The following is a 17,597-nucleotide window of genomic DNA, read 5'->3' on the forward strand; positions in this document are numbered from 1 at the left end:
CAAATAAGGAAAATAACACAAACCGATATAATCTCGGATCATGAACTCAAGTCGATATTCAATCGCATTGGCAACTATCGTGTATACGAAAAAATATCGACTAAATATCGACTAAATACGGACGTCATTCGATCTTTGTTTAGGGCTCTGTTGTTAGGTGCCAATGTTGTGTTAGAGATTCGTAAAGCTTCTCAATTATTTTTAACGTGCTTTTATTAGGAACATTATTTCTTTTTAAAATTGACTTCATTTGCGTGATGGATAATTTATGACGGTGGCTAACTCCTTCTAATCGAGACGACTTTGGCAGATCGCGTGAAAACCTGTGCCTATTCGATTTTGTAAAAGACCTTCGTTCTATTCGCTGGAATCTACTCCAATCAGGATAACTAGTGCTAAAGAAGGTAGAAAGTCATTATGAGCTCCAAAACAGTCCAGAAAGTTGTTGCCAAGAAATTGTAAGTAACCTATGATATGAGACGAAATATGGTGAAGTCGTACATGTGATACCTCCCCTTTACAAACTTTCACTTTGTTTTCTCTTCTCGTTGTTATTGACATAGCAATAACAAAATACTATACCAAGCGAAAGGATAAGAGTGATTCGTAAATACCCACCACCGTTACTCTTGAGACTATTCCGTGTAAATGAGGGCGGTAGCAAGGGGCTAACTATGACCGAGGCAACATATGATGAGAAGCCACATGACTAAGGCAAGATATGGCTAAGAATTGACAACTGAGTTGAACAACAAAATTACAGATTTTTTTTAGTCATGACTGAATCAAGTGCTTCAGCTTGCCTCATGTTGGCTTTTTGATGAATTTTGTTCAGTCATAACAACATGTGGCTTTTGGGCCAGAAATTAGCTGCCCAACCAGTTATCTCCAGTTGTTATTCTAGTATCAAAGCAAATGGCATTAAAAGTAGAAGAAAGGCATTTGTTATAAGTAAGCCTTTCCTGATATAAAGTACTCTGATATTTCTGGTAAACATAAGGTAAGAATAGTAAGAAGTCCAGGCTAACATATAACATATATTTTTGTCGGAAATTTATGGCAAGAGCTAAAACTGTTGAACCCTTAAAATCTGTGGTTAATAACATGACAACTGTCCAACATGGATATAATTTGAGATCAGGAAATGAGAAAATAATAGGACCGCAAGCTAAAACTTGTAGGTTTAGAGATTTTGTGACTGTGCGCTATTGTTAGTGTCTGTGTGACGACCTCTCACTTGTAATTCAGCCATGATAGCTGCAATGGTGTAGAAATAAACATATATTATTATAACAAAATTTATTTGTAATTGAGGTTTAACAGATTTTGTATATGACATATAAAATTTTTGAGTTAGTGTCAGGAATATAACAAATTATGAGATGTTTAAGAATCTTCAGACTCAAATCAAAGCAATTACATTCAGGGCTACATTAATTGTTACACAAGAAGAAAATTCTAAATATTTAATGTTTTTCATGCCAGTACAAGTATTTAGCTTTGTATTCTAATAAGAGAGTTGAAATGTTTAAATTTCAAAATTAAAATTATTTTGTGTACCTGCTACAAACTTGCTGCTATCACTTGATGCAACACTATGACTTGACAGTTTTGACAAATGGTGTTATTTTTTCTTGTAATGATAGAGGAAGCATAGTATCTTAAGAAGACCTATCATCCAACCAAGAAATATTATTCTGAAAGTTTCATTAAGTTTTCATATTGACTAGCCTAAATCTCTGTTTGTGAAGGGATTAAAAACTGTCTGTGTGTTTCAATCCAAAACACTCCAGGCCTTAGCAAAACACTATGTGTTACTGTGGTAAAATATCAATTATTAATTGATGTTCCCAGTGCCTTTGATAACTAGATCTCACTTAATGGAATTATATTGGTAGGTTATTACACTCAAATGGTTTATCAAGGAATATTATAGGTGTGTTTGAGACAATAATCCATCAATTAGCCAATAACCATGAGCCAATTTGACCACAGATCTGCATAATAGTTCAACATGTTTTGTTTCTTGTGAATGATATTGAAAAATTGTTATATCTGAACCTAGGGATGAAGAACACTTTATTAATATTTAATGGGAAGAACAAGAATTTTTGGGTTACCATGGTCCCATGATTTGGTTACTTTGTGTTTTTTAACTTCAGGTTTTAAGGTAGTTGAAGGAGACATCACAAAGCCTGTAATAGGAATAATTTCTAGGGGAGTCAAGACACCAAATTGAAGAATGTTTAAGGAGCTAAATGTAAAGAGAATTGTTGAATACTGAAACACCCAGAGATGGTCGTCAAAATATTTTGAAATACTGGTGAAACTTATGAAGAAAAGTTTAAATCAAGTGCCTCGACATGGTCGATGCAAGAGTTCTTGTCTATACTTCATTTCTGAAGACAGTGATACTGAAATTCAACATCAAAATGGGTAAAGATATATAACACAGGGATCAAGTACATGATATTGATATTACCATAAGTAATGAATTCAATTTTTTAGGAAATACTATCTGGATGTAAAAAGAAGAGAGGATGCATTTGACCTTTCTGGGCCTTATTTACCAGCAGAGGATCCTAACCCATTAAGAGCTGTAAGTAGAAAAGCATATTTTTGATTGTTGCTATTTCATACAGTAGAAATGTGTGATTCCTACAAGCCATAAACACATTGCCATTATTTGTTTCTATTTTGAATTAGGTTATGATCTTTAATTTCAGAAAAAAATTTGACTTGACTCAGATATCAAATCTATTATGTCATCAAAATTGCAAATAATTTAAGTAAAAGTTTTATGTCATTAAGTTATATGTTTTTTAGGGGCCAACTCTTGCTTATGATGGCATCCATGACAGAAGTCTAAAACATTACTACAGAGATAACAACATCAAGAAACAACTACAGCACATGAAAATTCCACAAAACATGCATCGTTCAAGAGAGAAAACTATCCGGCGCTATGTCGACACAACCATGGCGTCTGTAGACTACCGCTTAAAGGCAGGCCCTATATCGCCGTATGCTTTTCCACAGACGGTACACCCCAGACCACCACCCCACAGACCCAAGGCTTTGATGACAGTGGACGAGTATTTCAGGACAAGGAAGGGATCTAAGCGAAGGTTAGTGCATATAGTTATTAATCCTGTTATGTAATACTATGCCAGAGACTTATTATAGCATTATAGCATTAATAAAACTAAGGTATCTAATGGAAATTATCTCTAGAAAAACTCCTGTGCACATTGTTGGAAAACCAAGGCGCATATCAAGAAGATCCCCTCCTCAACACATTGACAAGAATGAGCGTGAGCGATTAGTGAATATGGCTAGCAAGCTTATTGTAGCCACGGTAAGAACACCATTGCTTAAAATTAAAAGGCATCATCTCATTCTGGAGGTCATGAAGGCATGCCCCCACCCAACTTTTAATTCAAATTCAACACCCTCTTTTTCAATTATTCCCTGTCCCACCCCGCCTTAAGCTAGCTCCCTTCTTGAGCTCCACTGTTCTTCAAAGTAGCTCTCAATTTTGCTGTACTCAGACAGTTGCCTTTGTTTTGTACCTCTGATATTAAAAAGTACAGACCAGCAGCGTCAGCAAAACGATCACTAACCTTGGTTGGGAGTGCTTAAAAGATCATCGGGACAAAAAAGATTTGGAACTTTTGTACAAAATCCAACACCAACTTGTAAATATTCAATTTCCTGTAGAGATCACACCTTGCTCCTTAAGAACTAGGGGTCACAATGTTAAATATAAGCAGCTACCTAGCAGAGTAGATGCTTACAAATATTCATTTTTCACCCAAAGTATCCCTATGTGGAATAGTCTACCAGACACAGTAATCAAGGCCAAAGATCTCACGACCTTTAAGGCAGGCCTTTAGCTGGCCACTTTATTGCAACATTAGACTCAGCTAAATGCAATTATACAATTTAAAGATTAAAGATTTAAAACATTCTTCCTTAATCTGTAGGAGACAGTGGCCTTACCACAACAGAAGATGCAAAGTAAAGGCTTCCAAGCTAATGAGGAGGTAGAGTTTACTGTTTTTCCACAGGACAATAAAAAATTGGTTCAGCAAAAATGCTCAGAATTTATACAATTTGCTGATAATCACTCAAACTTGCTTTCTCTTAAATGTTGTTCATGCACTGCTGAGATCTCATGCTTTGTTATTCTTTGTAGGAGCTGCCTCCATTGCAAAGTAGCAGCCGGCGACATTCAAGCACAACTGAATCCCCCTTTACCTCAGGGCATGAGTCTGAGAGTTCCCATGATGCAATGAAGCCAGCCCCACCCAAGGTTAGATCCATACATCACAATTGTGATGATCCATATATCAGAATTGTGCCCTGCCTAGACTAATTTGGATTGTGCACATAAACAGGTCTATGTCTGAATTAGTTATAGTGCAACTTGTAAAACTGTATGTGTGGAATGTTAATTTTCTTATGACAAATCACAAGCAAAAATTCAGGCACAAGTTTTTGCAACTTCTGCGTCTTCCTTGCACCGTGTCTCAAACACAGCTCTTAATCAATTCTATTTATAATATTTTGAATTGTTTGATACCCTGGATTAATGGTACCTGGTTTACCATTCTTATTCCAGAACAAACCTTCGTCAGCACATAGACGTAGACCTCAATCTTCCTTCTTCAAGTCCTCATCTTTTGAAAGCCCAGGGAAGAGCACAAGTGGAGTCCATGTGGTCCTCCCTGCAGGAGCAGAAACAGACACTGACAAAATAAAGTAAGTATATACACTAATAAGAAAGAACATGGGAAGTGGGAAGAAAAACTTGTTATTTGCTCACAGCTAACATTGTTGATAAAACTGATAATAAAAAATGGTCCAAGATACACATTGGTAATAAAACCAGGTGGTGATGAGAAAACTTTAGAAATTCGAATTGTTTTTTGAAATTCCTGAAAGCACAGGGGCGTAGCCAAGGGGGTGGCCCAAGGGGCCCGGGCCCCCCCTTCTAGCAGCCAAAAATTCAGTAACTGTATGAGACATTATCTAAAATGCAGGAGAATATGCCTTGAAAGGGCCTTTTGGGCCCCTCCTGTTAAAAATCCTGGCAACACAGCTGAAGCAATCCTTTTAGAAGCTTGTTCTTCCACTGACTGAGACACAATACAATGTGTTTCATTGCTTTTCTTGTGAAGTGTATAACCCCTAAAGAAGCATCTCAGAATAAGTGATCATTTTTCAAACCCGAATTTCTCCTCAGGTACCTAATGGACAGAATGAATCTCGATGGGCGTGGCACGTCTGTGATGGCCTCCCCCCGACAGGTGGACTCGAGACGACCAAAGAGTGCAATCTACCCTTCTAAATCTGAGGGATTCACTAGTACAGGGGTCAACCCAATCCCCTCTCCATATGAATATGATGATGACTTTTACAGCGATGAGGATTCTCCGCACCCAGCATCCTCACCAAAGATGTCATGGATGGAAGGGGACCACGAAAAGATTGACATGTCTACACAGACTGTGGTCCATTCAGGTACCTTTTAATTTTAATTTCATTTTGGTTTATTTAAACCTGATTTTTCCCCACTAAATGAGACAGTGGAACATCGATATAACAAGGGATCGTTATATCGAGATTATTTTCTAGTTATACAATTGTTGGAGAGGCCGAGAATATCGATAGATTGAGTATCACTATCAAGGTTCCCTTTTACTAATACTGGATTCTAGTAGGTATTTTTTTAATGTCACTATCTCCTGTAGCGTTATATAATTTTGGATTCAAAGAACAAACAAGGAAGCATTTATTACAGGCCTAGGAATATCGAGGATGCACAATACAGAAACATTAAGACAATATTTTGGGGCACAGCCACGCCCCTACAGGTCATTTCCTTATCTTTGTTTTTTTCAAATATTGGGGGGCACGGGCCCCCGGTGCCCCACCCCCTGTTACGGCCCTGTATTTTAAAAGGTTTTTAGTAAACAGAGAACTAAGTTTTTCCTCATTTCCTTTCTACTTATTCGAATGGCATAGTTATAATTGTTTCGAAAAACTGGTCAAAAAGCAGGGCCGTATCCAGTATGAGGCATGTGAGGCACAAATTTTGATGTTTAGTGTTTCACAATTGAAAAGTATTTGATACAACACCTGCTTTTGTTGGATTTATCATCCTGTGGCTAGCTTTGCCTCGGTAAATTTTTGATTCTGGCTACAGGCCTGAAAAGTATACGTACATCGTTACCCCCACAAACGCATTAATTTCATTATTCAACCAATGAGAAAATAAATAGAACATGACGACAACGTCTTACTGTAATAGGGTCAATCAGAACTCTTATTCTCGCATAGTGGGACGGACCACACCCTCCCCCAACTCCCCCCTCCCTCAAAACCGAAAAAACGCGTGATTTCTTAGCGAAGTAATCAATTGGCTTACTTTTTTAAAGCCTTGTTCTGTCTAATGTACAGGAACACAGACAAGGTTCACCGAAGTAAATGATGAGCCGAAAGAGAGAGAAGTTTTTATTCCTTCCAAACTATCCTGGGCTGACAGAGGGACAACCGACGCTGTCGACTCCAGGCCCCCTGTTGCCGTAGCAACGAGTGGCGCGGCCACTGTCAACGAGCCAACCAACACAGCAACGGAAATAGAAACGCAGACGCGGAACAGAGATCTGGAACCGAAAGGTAATAATTGACGTTGGATTAGTCCTTAAAACAATTTGACGGTATTGAAAAGCTTGTAAAGTCTGGACATTATTCTCCGTGTTTTTATTGAGCTTTTTAGCAAAATGTTGATTCGATATGCACATAGGTTTTGTTATTGGCAGATATATTATCTGCTAAATTTGTGGAATGTTTGTTGAACGTGGCTCGTTTTTTTGACCTTTTGCATTTTTCCGTTGTCAAAATCTGCTTCGCAGACTCTTGTTCCAATAAGCTCCGACATGATTCATGTTTCTACGAGACCTTGTGGTTCACATGGGTGGTGGTTCTACGAGTGTTTTACTAGAGAGCAACATAAAAGAGATTAGTAAGGAGGTCCTGTTAATTAAAACTAAACAACGAAATTCTGCAGAAACTATTTTTGGGGGTTTGTTGTCTAAAGCACACTTCCGGGTCCCAGTCAAAGATCATCCCTAATTCCCCGTTTACTTAGAAAATGTATGTCATTCACAAGAAGTATACGATCAATTTGCTAGCCTTGGTAGAGGAGAAAGCATTTGGCTATATTTACTGGCTTGAGATCACTTTAAAGTGTATTCTTGGATATGGATCATGGGTTTTTGCATGTCAAAGCGTTTCAAAGGTACAGACACATGGATGGTAAAGGTTTAGAGAAAACTGAAAGCCCAATCTTAACAAACTTATCTTTGTGAGAGGTCTTGTTCACAAAGAAACGTGTGAATCAGATTGGTTTATGCTTTCGTGCAAAGTTTTATACAATACGCCGTTTTTGAAAGAAATGCACGACTTACGAGATCCAATATGCTTAATGTCGAATTGTTTTTTTCCCTTCTTAATTTGTTGTTGATAATTGCTTATATGCTACCAGTTTTACCTTTTTTAACAAATTATCGAAAATAAACAAAATTTGCATTTGTCAAGCCAATCACCCCGTATGGTAAAAAGAAGATACGACGTGGTCGAGTCGAAGGCATAGGAACTCATGACTTACAACGAAACACATCTTAGGATCGAAATTGTATGTTTTGTGGAGGGTGGAAACCGAAGAACCAGGAGAAAAACCCTTGCACCAAAGGAAATACCATTTAACTCAACCAAAAGACCAACTCATGTCGAAACGTGTAAAAACCCGGGACCAAGTGTTGAAAAAGGCACCAACTGCACCAGCCATGCTTTTTATTAATTGCATTTATTTATCTGCTTTTAGTCATCACATATGAGGTCTACATCAAGACGGGTGACCGCCTGGGGGCTGGTACGAAGGCCACCGTCAAGATTACCATATTTGGAGAGTACGGAAATTCCGGAGAAAGACAACTCTTACGATCCAAGACGCATCGATCGAAATTTCAGCGCGGCCAGGTCGATGTGTTCGCAATCGATTCCCTTTTTCTTGGAAAGATACTGAGCGTTCGTGTCGGGCACAACGAAACGAGGCTTGGTGAGTTTTTGGCCCTTGAATCGTTCGTTGTATAAACACTCCTACTTTGATTCCCTCTATCCAAAAAAAGGATTAATTGGTCATTTTTTCCGATTGAGTTATTGAGACAAGAAATAAAACCCAATGTCTTCTTTCCTCGTTTTGTAAGTTTCAGTGAGGTTTTAGTGATGGTATGGGCAAAAAAACATATATACCGTTAATAATCTATTGATGGAAAATTAAGTATCAAAGAGAAAATGGCCCGCTTAATGGGTAAACACCCCCCCATCCACGAACTCCCCCTAGAGCCTGCCTCTAGAGCCAAAGTTTTCCAAGAAGCTTCCATTCTCTATTAAGCTCCCCTTCGTAAAACACTTTCTTAAGTACATAAAAAAAGGATATCAAATTTCAATGTGAACGTAGAAAAAGCATATACAATAGTTTACAAAATCTAAGATTTTTGTTTTGGCCCAAAAATACCTGGTGTTAAAAAACGCGGTTTTGAAATAAGCCCCCTCTCCATTATGCTCCCTTTACCTGCGTTTAGACGAAAAAGAAATAAGCCCGCGGATGCCTCCACCTTTCAACTTGAGGGATAAAAATAAATAGATCAGAACCTTGACGTTCTTTGTGCTCGCTACAGGCTACGGCTGGTTCCTCGACAAGGTGTATGTCAAAGAGGGCGTGGATGCGACACGTGCTTTTGAGTTCAAGTGCAACCGCTGGTTCTCGTCACGTGACGATGATGGACAGGTCATGAGGGACCTCCCCGTTTATGACGTCGTGCCAGGTTGGTAGCAGGTTTTTGTCCCGGAGATGCTAACTATTGATTTTAATAGATTATTTTTGTTGACTTAGCACTGTTAGCCTGCAATGCGTTTATCCGGTGATTTTATAGCCGCCATCTTGGATTTTGAGCAAAATGAAAAACGTTCTTCATTTTTGCTCAAAATCTAAGATGGCGGCTACGAATCGCTCGACGTCGGCTTTTCGCTATAAAAACACCGGGTAAAACGCCTGCATTACAGGGTGGAGCCAAATGTGGTCTTATTAGGGTAAGCTCTCTTAGTTCCAAAACGTGGTTGTTTTTGTAACCTACAGCGCACATTGGCTCAATACGTGATGCGTAATTATAATCAGTAGATCTCATTGTTTCAACGTAACTGTAAATACCATTGGTTGAATACTCCTAACGTCACTCTAAACTTGGACTCTATTTGGACAACCTGGATGAAGAGAAAGTAATGAATTGATTTTTTTTCGTTTTAGCATCACATGTTGCAGCGATTCTTCCCAAAGTAGTAGAGAGGCAAGATGACCAGTTTTTCAGCCCGAGCGACAGCGAAACCACCCAAAGCGAAGGCGAGGAGACTCCTCGGGAATACGAACCACGGCCGAGGGAAACTCGACACAGCAAAGCTAAAACAAAAGCAAAGAAATCGAAACCCAAACCGAAAGCCGAAGTTTTAGACGAGGAAGGTGGATTCAAGCCAGTGCCAGCTGAGAACCTTTTTGAAGTCAGCGACGAGGAGAACGATAACGATAAAGATAACGAAGAGGACCGTTTTTTTGAGCCGAGTCAGGAGGCTAGCGGGTCAGAACACAGTGATGAGGAAGTGGTTGACAGAAAACCGCCCAAAAATGTCACCAACAAACCGCCGCCTGCACCAGCGAAGAAACCCAGCAAGGTGAGATGTCAGCTGTGAGTGATGAAATCATCTGGATAATCATGGTGATATGATTTCATCATTCCCATCATCATCATCATCATCATCATCATCATCGTCATCATCACTATCATAGTCTACGAAAGGGTTTATGTGGTTTAACCCCCCACCCCACCCCACCCCACTCCCCCTTTGGGCTGCCAGAAAACCATATGTAAAAAAAAAATAATAATTACCCCCTTCCCTCCTTTGTCACTGAGCCAAACCCCTTCAGCGAAAAGCTAGATCCGGCCCTGATCATTCCCACCAGCAACAACGCTAGGACCAACGACATATATGTAAATCATTTAAAAAAAGATCCAAACTAAAATTTAATGCAGTGTTAAAAAACGATTACTTCTTTTCTCTTCAATAGTGAGCAACATTTAAAATACATAAACGCTCCAATCTAGAATTGAAACTCGATGAAAGGCTCGAAATCTAGCCGCAAAGCTGCGAAAGATCATTGATATAACCGTTTCTCCAACTGTTCAGCAGCAGCTAAAACCCAAACCTATTTCCCCCCTATCGAACAGGTGAAGCACTTACCTAAACTCGCAGCAGTAAAGAAAGAAAAGGATAAGTCTTCCTCAAGCGAAGAGGAGAGAGCAAAGAGTGGGGAAGAAGAAAGGGAAGAGGAGGAGAAGGAAAAGGAAGAGGAGGAGCAAGTGACACCCGAAGAGCCGCGCAGCTCCGAGGAGGAGAGCAAACCGAAACCAGGAAGACCCAAGGTGAGATTCTTCTCTTTGCTTATAAACAGTGTGTGAGGCAGATTTCACAGTGACTTTCTACTATGAGGATGTAACTTGGAACTCCTCGGAAAAGATTGTACTATTCGGGGTTGATTTGGCATTACTCGTAAGTGACTCAATAGCACTGGATATTGGCTTCTAGCCTTATTCGGTACTTTTCGGGATAAACTCGGGATGGGCTCGGTTCTTTTGGGATAAACTCGGGGCTGATACATTCACGTTATAGTCCTCAATGAAATGCTGCTTGTATGTCGCATGCTGATTGGCTCTCGTCTTTTGCACAGGGTACCCACCACCTGCGCCTTGTCACGACAGCAGTGTCGCCATTTCTAAAATCTCGCGCCAAGAAACAACCCTCGCCAATCGCTGAGGAACCGAGCCCTGAGACCCCACGCAAACCGGAACCGGAAGTGACGCAAGATCGGGACGAAAGCGACGAGGAGCCACAAGTCGAGTTTACTCCGACGGAAAAGAAAAAGGTACGATAAGCGTTTTAAGGTAATTCCCTTGAATTGCACTGCGAACCCCTTCTGCGCATAGTGGCGCGCGCTGTTTGTTCGAATTTTCCGGTATTAAGTGCGCGCGCGCGCCATAGTTGTACAAAAAAACAAAGCAAAAGGCGCACGTTTTTTTACTTAAAATCGCTTTGACAGAAAAACGAAGTCGGTTACCCCCATTTTTTATTTGCTCAAATAGTTAAATATATACGGAAAAATGATATACTGAAAGAAGAAAAAAAGGTGGGTTGTAGAAGTTTTGTTATTTCGCTTAAAAGCCGTAAAAATACTTCAAAATGGCGCTTTTTACCGTATGAATAGTGGCCAAAATAGTGTCTTTTAGTGCGATCTCTTAAAATTTGATTTGTTTTGAACATTAGCTACTACGGGTTATTGTTTAGGAGATCGGATTTTGGCAGCTCGACAAACAGAACTTAGTTTTCTAAAGACTATAGGCACTCTTTTTGAAACATAAGAGATGGGATTTTTCCTTGCGCGATCAGTAAAAACGCGTCAACTTTACGCCCCTCTGTTGTGAAAACGAGGTCGGTACCCCCATATTTTTATAACATTTTTTGAAAGCCCTTAACTTCAATATTGTTTATGCCAAGTTTTAAAAAATTCTGGGTTGTAGAACTATTTCAAGGGAATTACCTTAAACATGGAAATGGCAAGTCGGTGTGCTTTTCTGGCTTCGCAATCGTCTCGTACTTATTCTATTCTACAAAACAGAGCTCTCCAATGAACCCGTTGTTTTCAGCCCTTCAAAGCTAAACTTAATTTTTCCATAAATTCATTCCATGCACAGGCTGAGCGCCCGACTTCCGCTCACAGCACGCATAGCGAGGACTTCGAGGAAGGCTTCCGTGCTGGTATTAGGAAAAAGCAGGAAGAGGAAAGGATGAAGCACCGAGCCTCCATCTCCGAGAGCGAGAACGTCTTCAGGACAGGTAGGGCCCGCACTACAAGTGCAACGGTGTACCATTCTTAACATGCGCGAACTCAAATTTCTTTATTACAAGCCGTTGCTGTGAGCTTCTACTTTGGCGGATCTTATGTCCTCAGTGTCGGGTGCGGCTGGAAATACAGCCTTGCTATTTACCTCCTGTACTGTTGACCCACAATCTTTGGAAGCCCGGTTCAAACAGCGCCAACATTGTCGGGCATAATGGCACAGTTATGGCAGCGACTCTGGTTAGGAGTGCGCAACTTCCCAGCTATGGGTTTAACTAGTCCTCACCCTGCCTGGGGTTACGTTACGTGGCATGCTAGCGTTGTGAGAATGAATCGGATTTGAGAGTGACTTGCTATGGGTTTAACTAGTCCTCACCCTGCCTGGGGTTACGTTACGTGGCATGCTAGCGTTGTGAGAATGAATCGGATTTGAGAGTGACTTGCTATGGGTTTAACTAGTCCTCACCCTGCCTGGGGTTACGTTACGTGGCATGCTAGCGTTGTGAGAATGAATCGGATTTGAGAGTGACTTGCTATGGGTTTAACTAGTCCTCACCCTGACTGGGGTTACGTTACGTGGCATGCTAGCGTTGTGAGAATGAATCGGATTTGAGAGTGACTTGCTATGGGTTTAACTAGTCCTCACCCTGCCTGGGGTTACGTTACGTGGCATGCTAGCGTTGTGAGAATGAATCGGATTTGAGAGTGACTTGCTAATATAAGGTGTAGTTGATTGGGCATAATTCGGTAAAGTGACTCGATAGCATTGGAAAGTGACTTCTTGACTTATTCGTTACTTTTCGGGATAAACTCGGGACCGACTCGGTACTTTTGGGGATAAACTCGGGACCGGCTCGGTACTTTTGGGGATTAACTCGGGACTGACTCGGTACTTTTTTTTAGATAAAGTCGCTACTGACTGGTGCAATCTGGTTATCCGGGAGTGATTCTCCGGAACACATTCTGTAATTACCCAAAAACTCTGGAGTCTTGTATCTAAATTTCTGCCTTTCCTAGGCCCCTCTATCCATGACGCCGCCAAGAAAGGTGACTTGGCGCGCATCAAAGAACTGATCGGTGTCGCACCAGCCATGAAGAGTGTCCCAGATGAGAAAGGCATGACGGCACTGCACATCGCCTCGTCCAACGGACACCTGGATTGCGTCAAGTGGCTAGCGGTCAGCGGTGTGGACCTAGGACAGGAGACGCCAACAGGTTACACTGCCATCCACCTTGCGGCGATGGGAGGTCACGTGAATTGCATGATGGTGAGTGAAAGGATCTTTGGGGTCTCTGTATCGGCGGGGGCATAATACAAGTAAAAACCGCCATCCACCTTTCTGCGATGGGAGAGTAATAGGAGCTTTGGGGTCCCTGTGTCGACGGGGCATGGTGATGGAGGCCCACTAAAAGACCGCCCCCTACTTAGTGGGAATGGGAGGTCAATAGGAGCTTTGGGGTTCCTGTGTCAGCGGGGGCACGGGGATACAGGGTGAACCACTATCTATAACATTTCGCTTGATGTCTTTTCGCTGCCATGAAGATAAAAGGAGATAACACTATGTGTATTTTTAGATCCTCTCCGCAATGGGAAGTGTAGTCAACTGTAAAACTGTGGACGATCAGACGCCACTTCACCTTGCAGCCATGAGGTACCTAGATATTAATATGCATTACTCTTGTCGTTACTCCGGTAATGAAGAAAAAGAGATAGTATGTATATAGCGCTTACATCAACCATGTTCCAAATGCTTCACAGCTACAATACTAATGCATATTAAAGAAGGTCAATCACGCCGCCATGTTACGCTCCCTCACAATGCTGACTTACTCAAACAATCTTTTTCCATCGGCTAATTAGAGCAAGTGACTGAGATGCTTTCAATCAAATGCCGTTAATAAAGTTTTTAACTTCTACCGTGGGTGGTTATTTTTAAGTTTTCTTTCAAAAAAGCCCATGTTTTTTCAATGGTAAAAAATAATAAAGGAGTTGTTGATTGACCAACTTTAAGAAAGGCCCATCATGGAGCTGAGGAGCACAAGCTTCTCGTAAGCTAATACCTGTTCAACGTTAACCCGTTCAAGATGAAATTTAGGGTTGAGAAACAGAAACATGCTCTCCATATCTCTACCGGGAATCGGACCCGTTTCATCAGTGAAGTGAGAGGCACTATACGCTGACTTGCTACAACTCTGATGTGTGATGTAATAAAAACCACGCCTTGCATTTTTAGACCCGGATTCTCCACCGTTATCTTATCGCAATATTCCATGCGTCGTGCTGAAGCGTTCATGTAGAAAAGTTTAATTTTTCAGTAGCGTACCATTAAGCTAGATCAGTGAATTAATCTATTGGATTTCACACTCCTATAGTGGTCACCTAGAATGTGTCAAGTGGCTGTTGGCAAACCGTTCCCGGACGGAAGCAGAAGATTCTAACGGTCGCACTGCACTAGACATCGCCGAGGAGTACGGACATGAAGACATTGTCAAACTACTCAAGAAATTCAGTAAGTTCCCCCTGTTAGGTGGCCATAACGTCACAAACTACACTAGTTTTCTACTGAAGACTTTCTTGATTCCATACTCCATAACGAAATACATGGGGCTTTCCTGATTACATCAGTTTTTCGCCTTTTTATGGCCTTAGAACTGTGCACGTCGATAATTTCCTCGTGAACTTACAGGAATTCGTATCTTTTGTTTTGCTGCTCGCCATCTCGGCAAAAACGCCCAGACCCTAACGTTTTAGAATATCACAGGTTTCCCGCGCGCTCGCCCCAGGCTCTTTTATACCATTTCGAAACAACAAAAGCCATTGATTGATATGGCCATATATGTAGTAAACGTCTCGCACGCAATGATTTTCCATGATGTAAATTAATTATTTTATAGAAAAAGAGCTGACTCGCCAGGACAGCACTCTCGCGCAACTGATGACTGCCGAGAAAAAGCGGCGAAAGAGGTAAAAAAAAAATGATGCATTATCTCGTAGAGAGATTGCCTTGCAAGCCAGTAGGCGATTTAGCTGGAAATCGTCAGCGAGAACTAACAGAATTTTGAAAACCGCAGTAAACACCTTGTGAAAAGCTCTTTTTTAATCAAATTACAACATGAGTCTCTCCCTTGTCTTTACAGTAACGAGTCCATGGTGAGCGATAACGATGGCGCACCCTCTAAGGTATCGGACAGTGGCGTGGGAGGGATGGAGAGCGAAGAGGACAACTGGATCAGTGATGCCGAGGTACATAGCATAGAGACATTTAGCACCGCGTTTTCAGAATTAACAGCAAATGGAAAACCGCGGTTAGCTGTTACCAGTTTGCGGTTTGACGTACTGGCGAAAACGTAGTTTGGCGGGAAATGTGGCATTTGGCGGGAAAAAGTGCAAAACATGTGCTCGACTTCAACCGAGCCAAAAGTGCAAATTGTCAATAAAAATATATAATTTCAAGATTCCCAGAGGTTTGACGTTTCAGAGAAAAAACGCGGTAGATGGCTTCCTTCAAGGCGAGGTTTTTGTAGTTGTAATAATTGCTGAGGTTTTTGCTCTTCTTGTTTTGAATATTTGCGGTTTGTAAATGCCTAGATGTCTAAATGTTAATGCTGATCTTTCACATACAACATGTAGTGAACCACTGAACCACCCCGCATGCGCAGTTATAGGTTACCGCTGGACTTATACTGACTCTTTCTTTACAGGACGACAATAACGAGGACGGAGTCATGAAGGACCGCCGCACCGAGTCCAAACGAGCCCCAGATCGGCCAGACTCGGCATCACGCAGTCGAACCGACTCTATTGTTAGCGCCGAGGTAAGGCGAAGAACAGCAGGGGTCTGGTAAAACGGGACCTTGATTTTTAGGTCCTTTTCAAACCATGGCGGGAAATATTGATTACCGCCAATAAAAGACTCGCAGCAAAAATGGATTGCTGATTGCTTTGTCATATGTTAAATCCAGAAAAAAATAATCCAGTGATTTGGTAAAAATTAATTATTCTTGTAACGCAATAGCTATTAAACGACAGCTATTTTTGTCTATCTTTTCCAGGAAAAAAAGATGATGTTTGACAAACAGAGAATGAAAATGAAAAAAAGGAATTCTAGTTTCCTGGACAGCATTCGAATGGACGTGGAAAATGATGAAGAGGAGTTCTAACTCATGACTGAATTACTCGACTATTACTCCTGAGAATAAAGTGATTTATGTTGGAATACGGCTTTTGGGTTGTATATGTACACAACATTCTCAGAAATTAAACAAGCCTAATGCCCCTTGTACTATGGAGGTGATTTTCGACCGCTCGAAAATTCGTACTGGAAAAAGGGAACACAAGCAACCGTACAGATTTTTCTACACTAATTACACCGTTTATCGTACAGTTGTATGACTGTAGAATAAATAAGTGGTCTGCGAAGGCGTTGTGGAAGCAAGGTTGAAAATGGGATGTTTCAAATCGACCGATACCGTGTAAACGGAATGCGTAACTGAACGAGCGTCAAGCGGTACCGTGTAAACGGAATGCGTAACTGAACGAGCGTCAAGCGGTACCGTGTAAACGGAATGCGTAACTGAACGACCGTCAAGCGGTACCGTGTAAACGGAATGCGTAACTGAACGACCGTCAAGCGGTACCGTGTAAACGGAATGCGTAACTGGACGAGCGTCGACCCGTACTAGTGTAAACGGAATGCGTTACTGAACGAGTGTCAAGCGGTACCATGTAGACGCGTAACTGGATGAGCGTCACCGATGTACTAGGGGCCTCGACAGACTATGGTGGACGTAGAGAACAAGGAAACATTTCTAACTTGTTGAATAGAAAGAGACATAGTTTTAAAAGATAACATTATCGCTAACATTCCAGCCTAAGACGCTAAATGGGCGGACAATGGACTTCTTTCACTTGTGCTCAGATGTGCATTACGGGAGAGCGGATCCAGAGTTTTAAAAGGAATGAATTAGAAGGTCTGGACATCAGTCAGAGACTTTATTTGTTATTTTATACCGAACAAAGAGACTTCCATCAATCCAACCTATCTTTCCCTGTATCGACCCATATTTTAACTAAAGGAATTCACGATAATCGTTCTGGACGTTGTCAGAATGGACATAGACAGTAATGAGTAATGATACGTTGTGCATCACACGTAAAATTGTTGTTATATAAGAGTTGAGGAGACGTATATTATAATAACTTTTTTTCTAAAGAATAAGTGCTAATTTTACTGGAACTTTCTGCTTTATTCTTGGCCTTTCTAAGTATACAGTTCTTGCTTGGGATATTTTTATTACCTTTTTTATATTTAGTAAACTAACTATTGTGAATATAATTGTTTAGACTTAATGTATAATGGATAGAGTAACGAGAGAAAAAAGTTGCCGAAAGTCTATAATTCATACTTTATATGCGTTTTTAAAATCACTATGAAATCTTACTCTGTCAGAATCGAGGGAGAAGAAAACCCGTCCCATCTGCTCAAGGGCAGGTCCAGGGAAATGGATTAGGTGGATATCTACCCCCTAATGTGGCCAACGTAGAAGTCTTGCAGATTCACTTGTTTATGATCGTTTCCCAGCG

General features: G+C 41.0%; 1 protein-coding gene across 2 annotated transcripts; it reads left to right on the forward strand.

Moving 5' to 3' along the window:
* Window positions 1–112: 112 nt before the first annotated feature.
* LOC5515317 lies at window positions 113–17,409 on the forward strand. Of its 2 annotated transcripts, XM_032385037.2 has the most exons (23): window positions 113–458; window positions 2,163–2,436; window positions 2,509–2,599; window positions 2,827–3,128; window positions 3,235–3,358; window positions 3,987–4,046; window positions 4,199–4,315; window positions 4,625–4,764; window positions 5,249–5,526; window positions 6,466–6,684; window positions 7,892–8,125; window positions 8,748–8,894; window positions 9,374–9,792; window positions 10,347–10,541; window positions 10,847–11,041; window positions 11,868–12,009; window positions 13,031–13,281; window positions 13,589–13,665; window positions 14,387–14,523; window positions 14,909–14,978; window positions 15,152–15,257; window positions 15,716–15,829; window positions 16,067–17,409. In XM_032385037.2, the coding sequence occupies exons 2-23, from the start codon at window positions 2,333–2,335 to the stop codon at window positions 16,172–16,174; spliced, it is 3,630 nt and encodes a 1,209-aa protein (XP_032240928.1). In that variant the 5' UTR covers window positions 113–458; window positions 2,163–2,332; the 3' UTR covers window positions 16,175–17,409. The 2 variants fall into 2 exon arrangements, with proteins under 2 accessions (XP_032240928.1, XP_001635444.1); XM_001635394.3 differs by lacking the exon at window positions 2,163–2,436 and having other exon boundaries at window positions 116–458.
* The last annotated feature ends 188 nt before the right edge of the window (window positions 17,410–17,597 follow it).

The sequence above is a fragment of the Nematostella vectensis genome, chromosome 8 (assembly GCF_932526225.1).
Source record: "Nematostella vectensis chromosome 8, jaNemVect1.1, whole genome shotgun sequence".
Classification (NCBI taxonomy): domain Eukaryota; kingdom Metazoa; phylum Cnidaria; class Anthozoa; order Actiniaria; family Edwardsiidae; genus Nematostella; species Nematostella vectensis.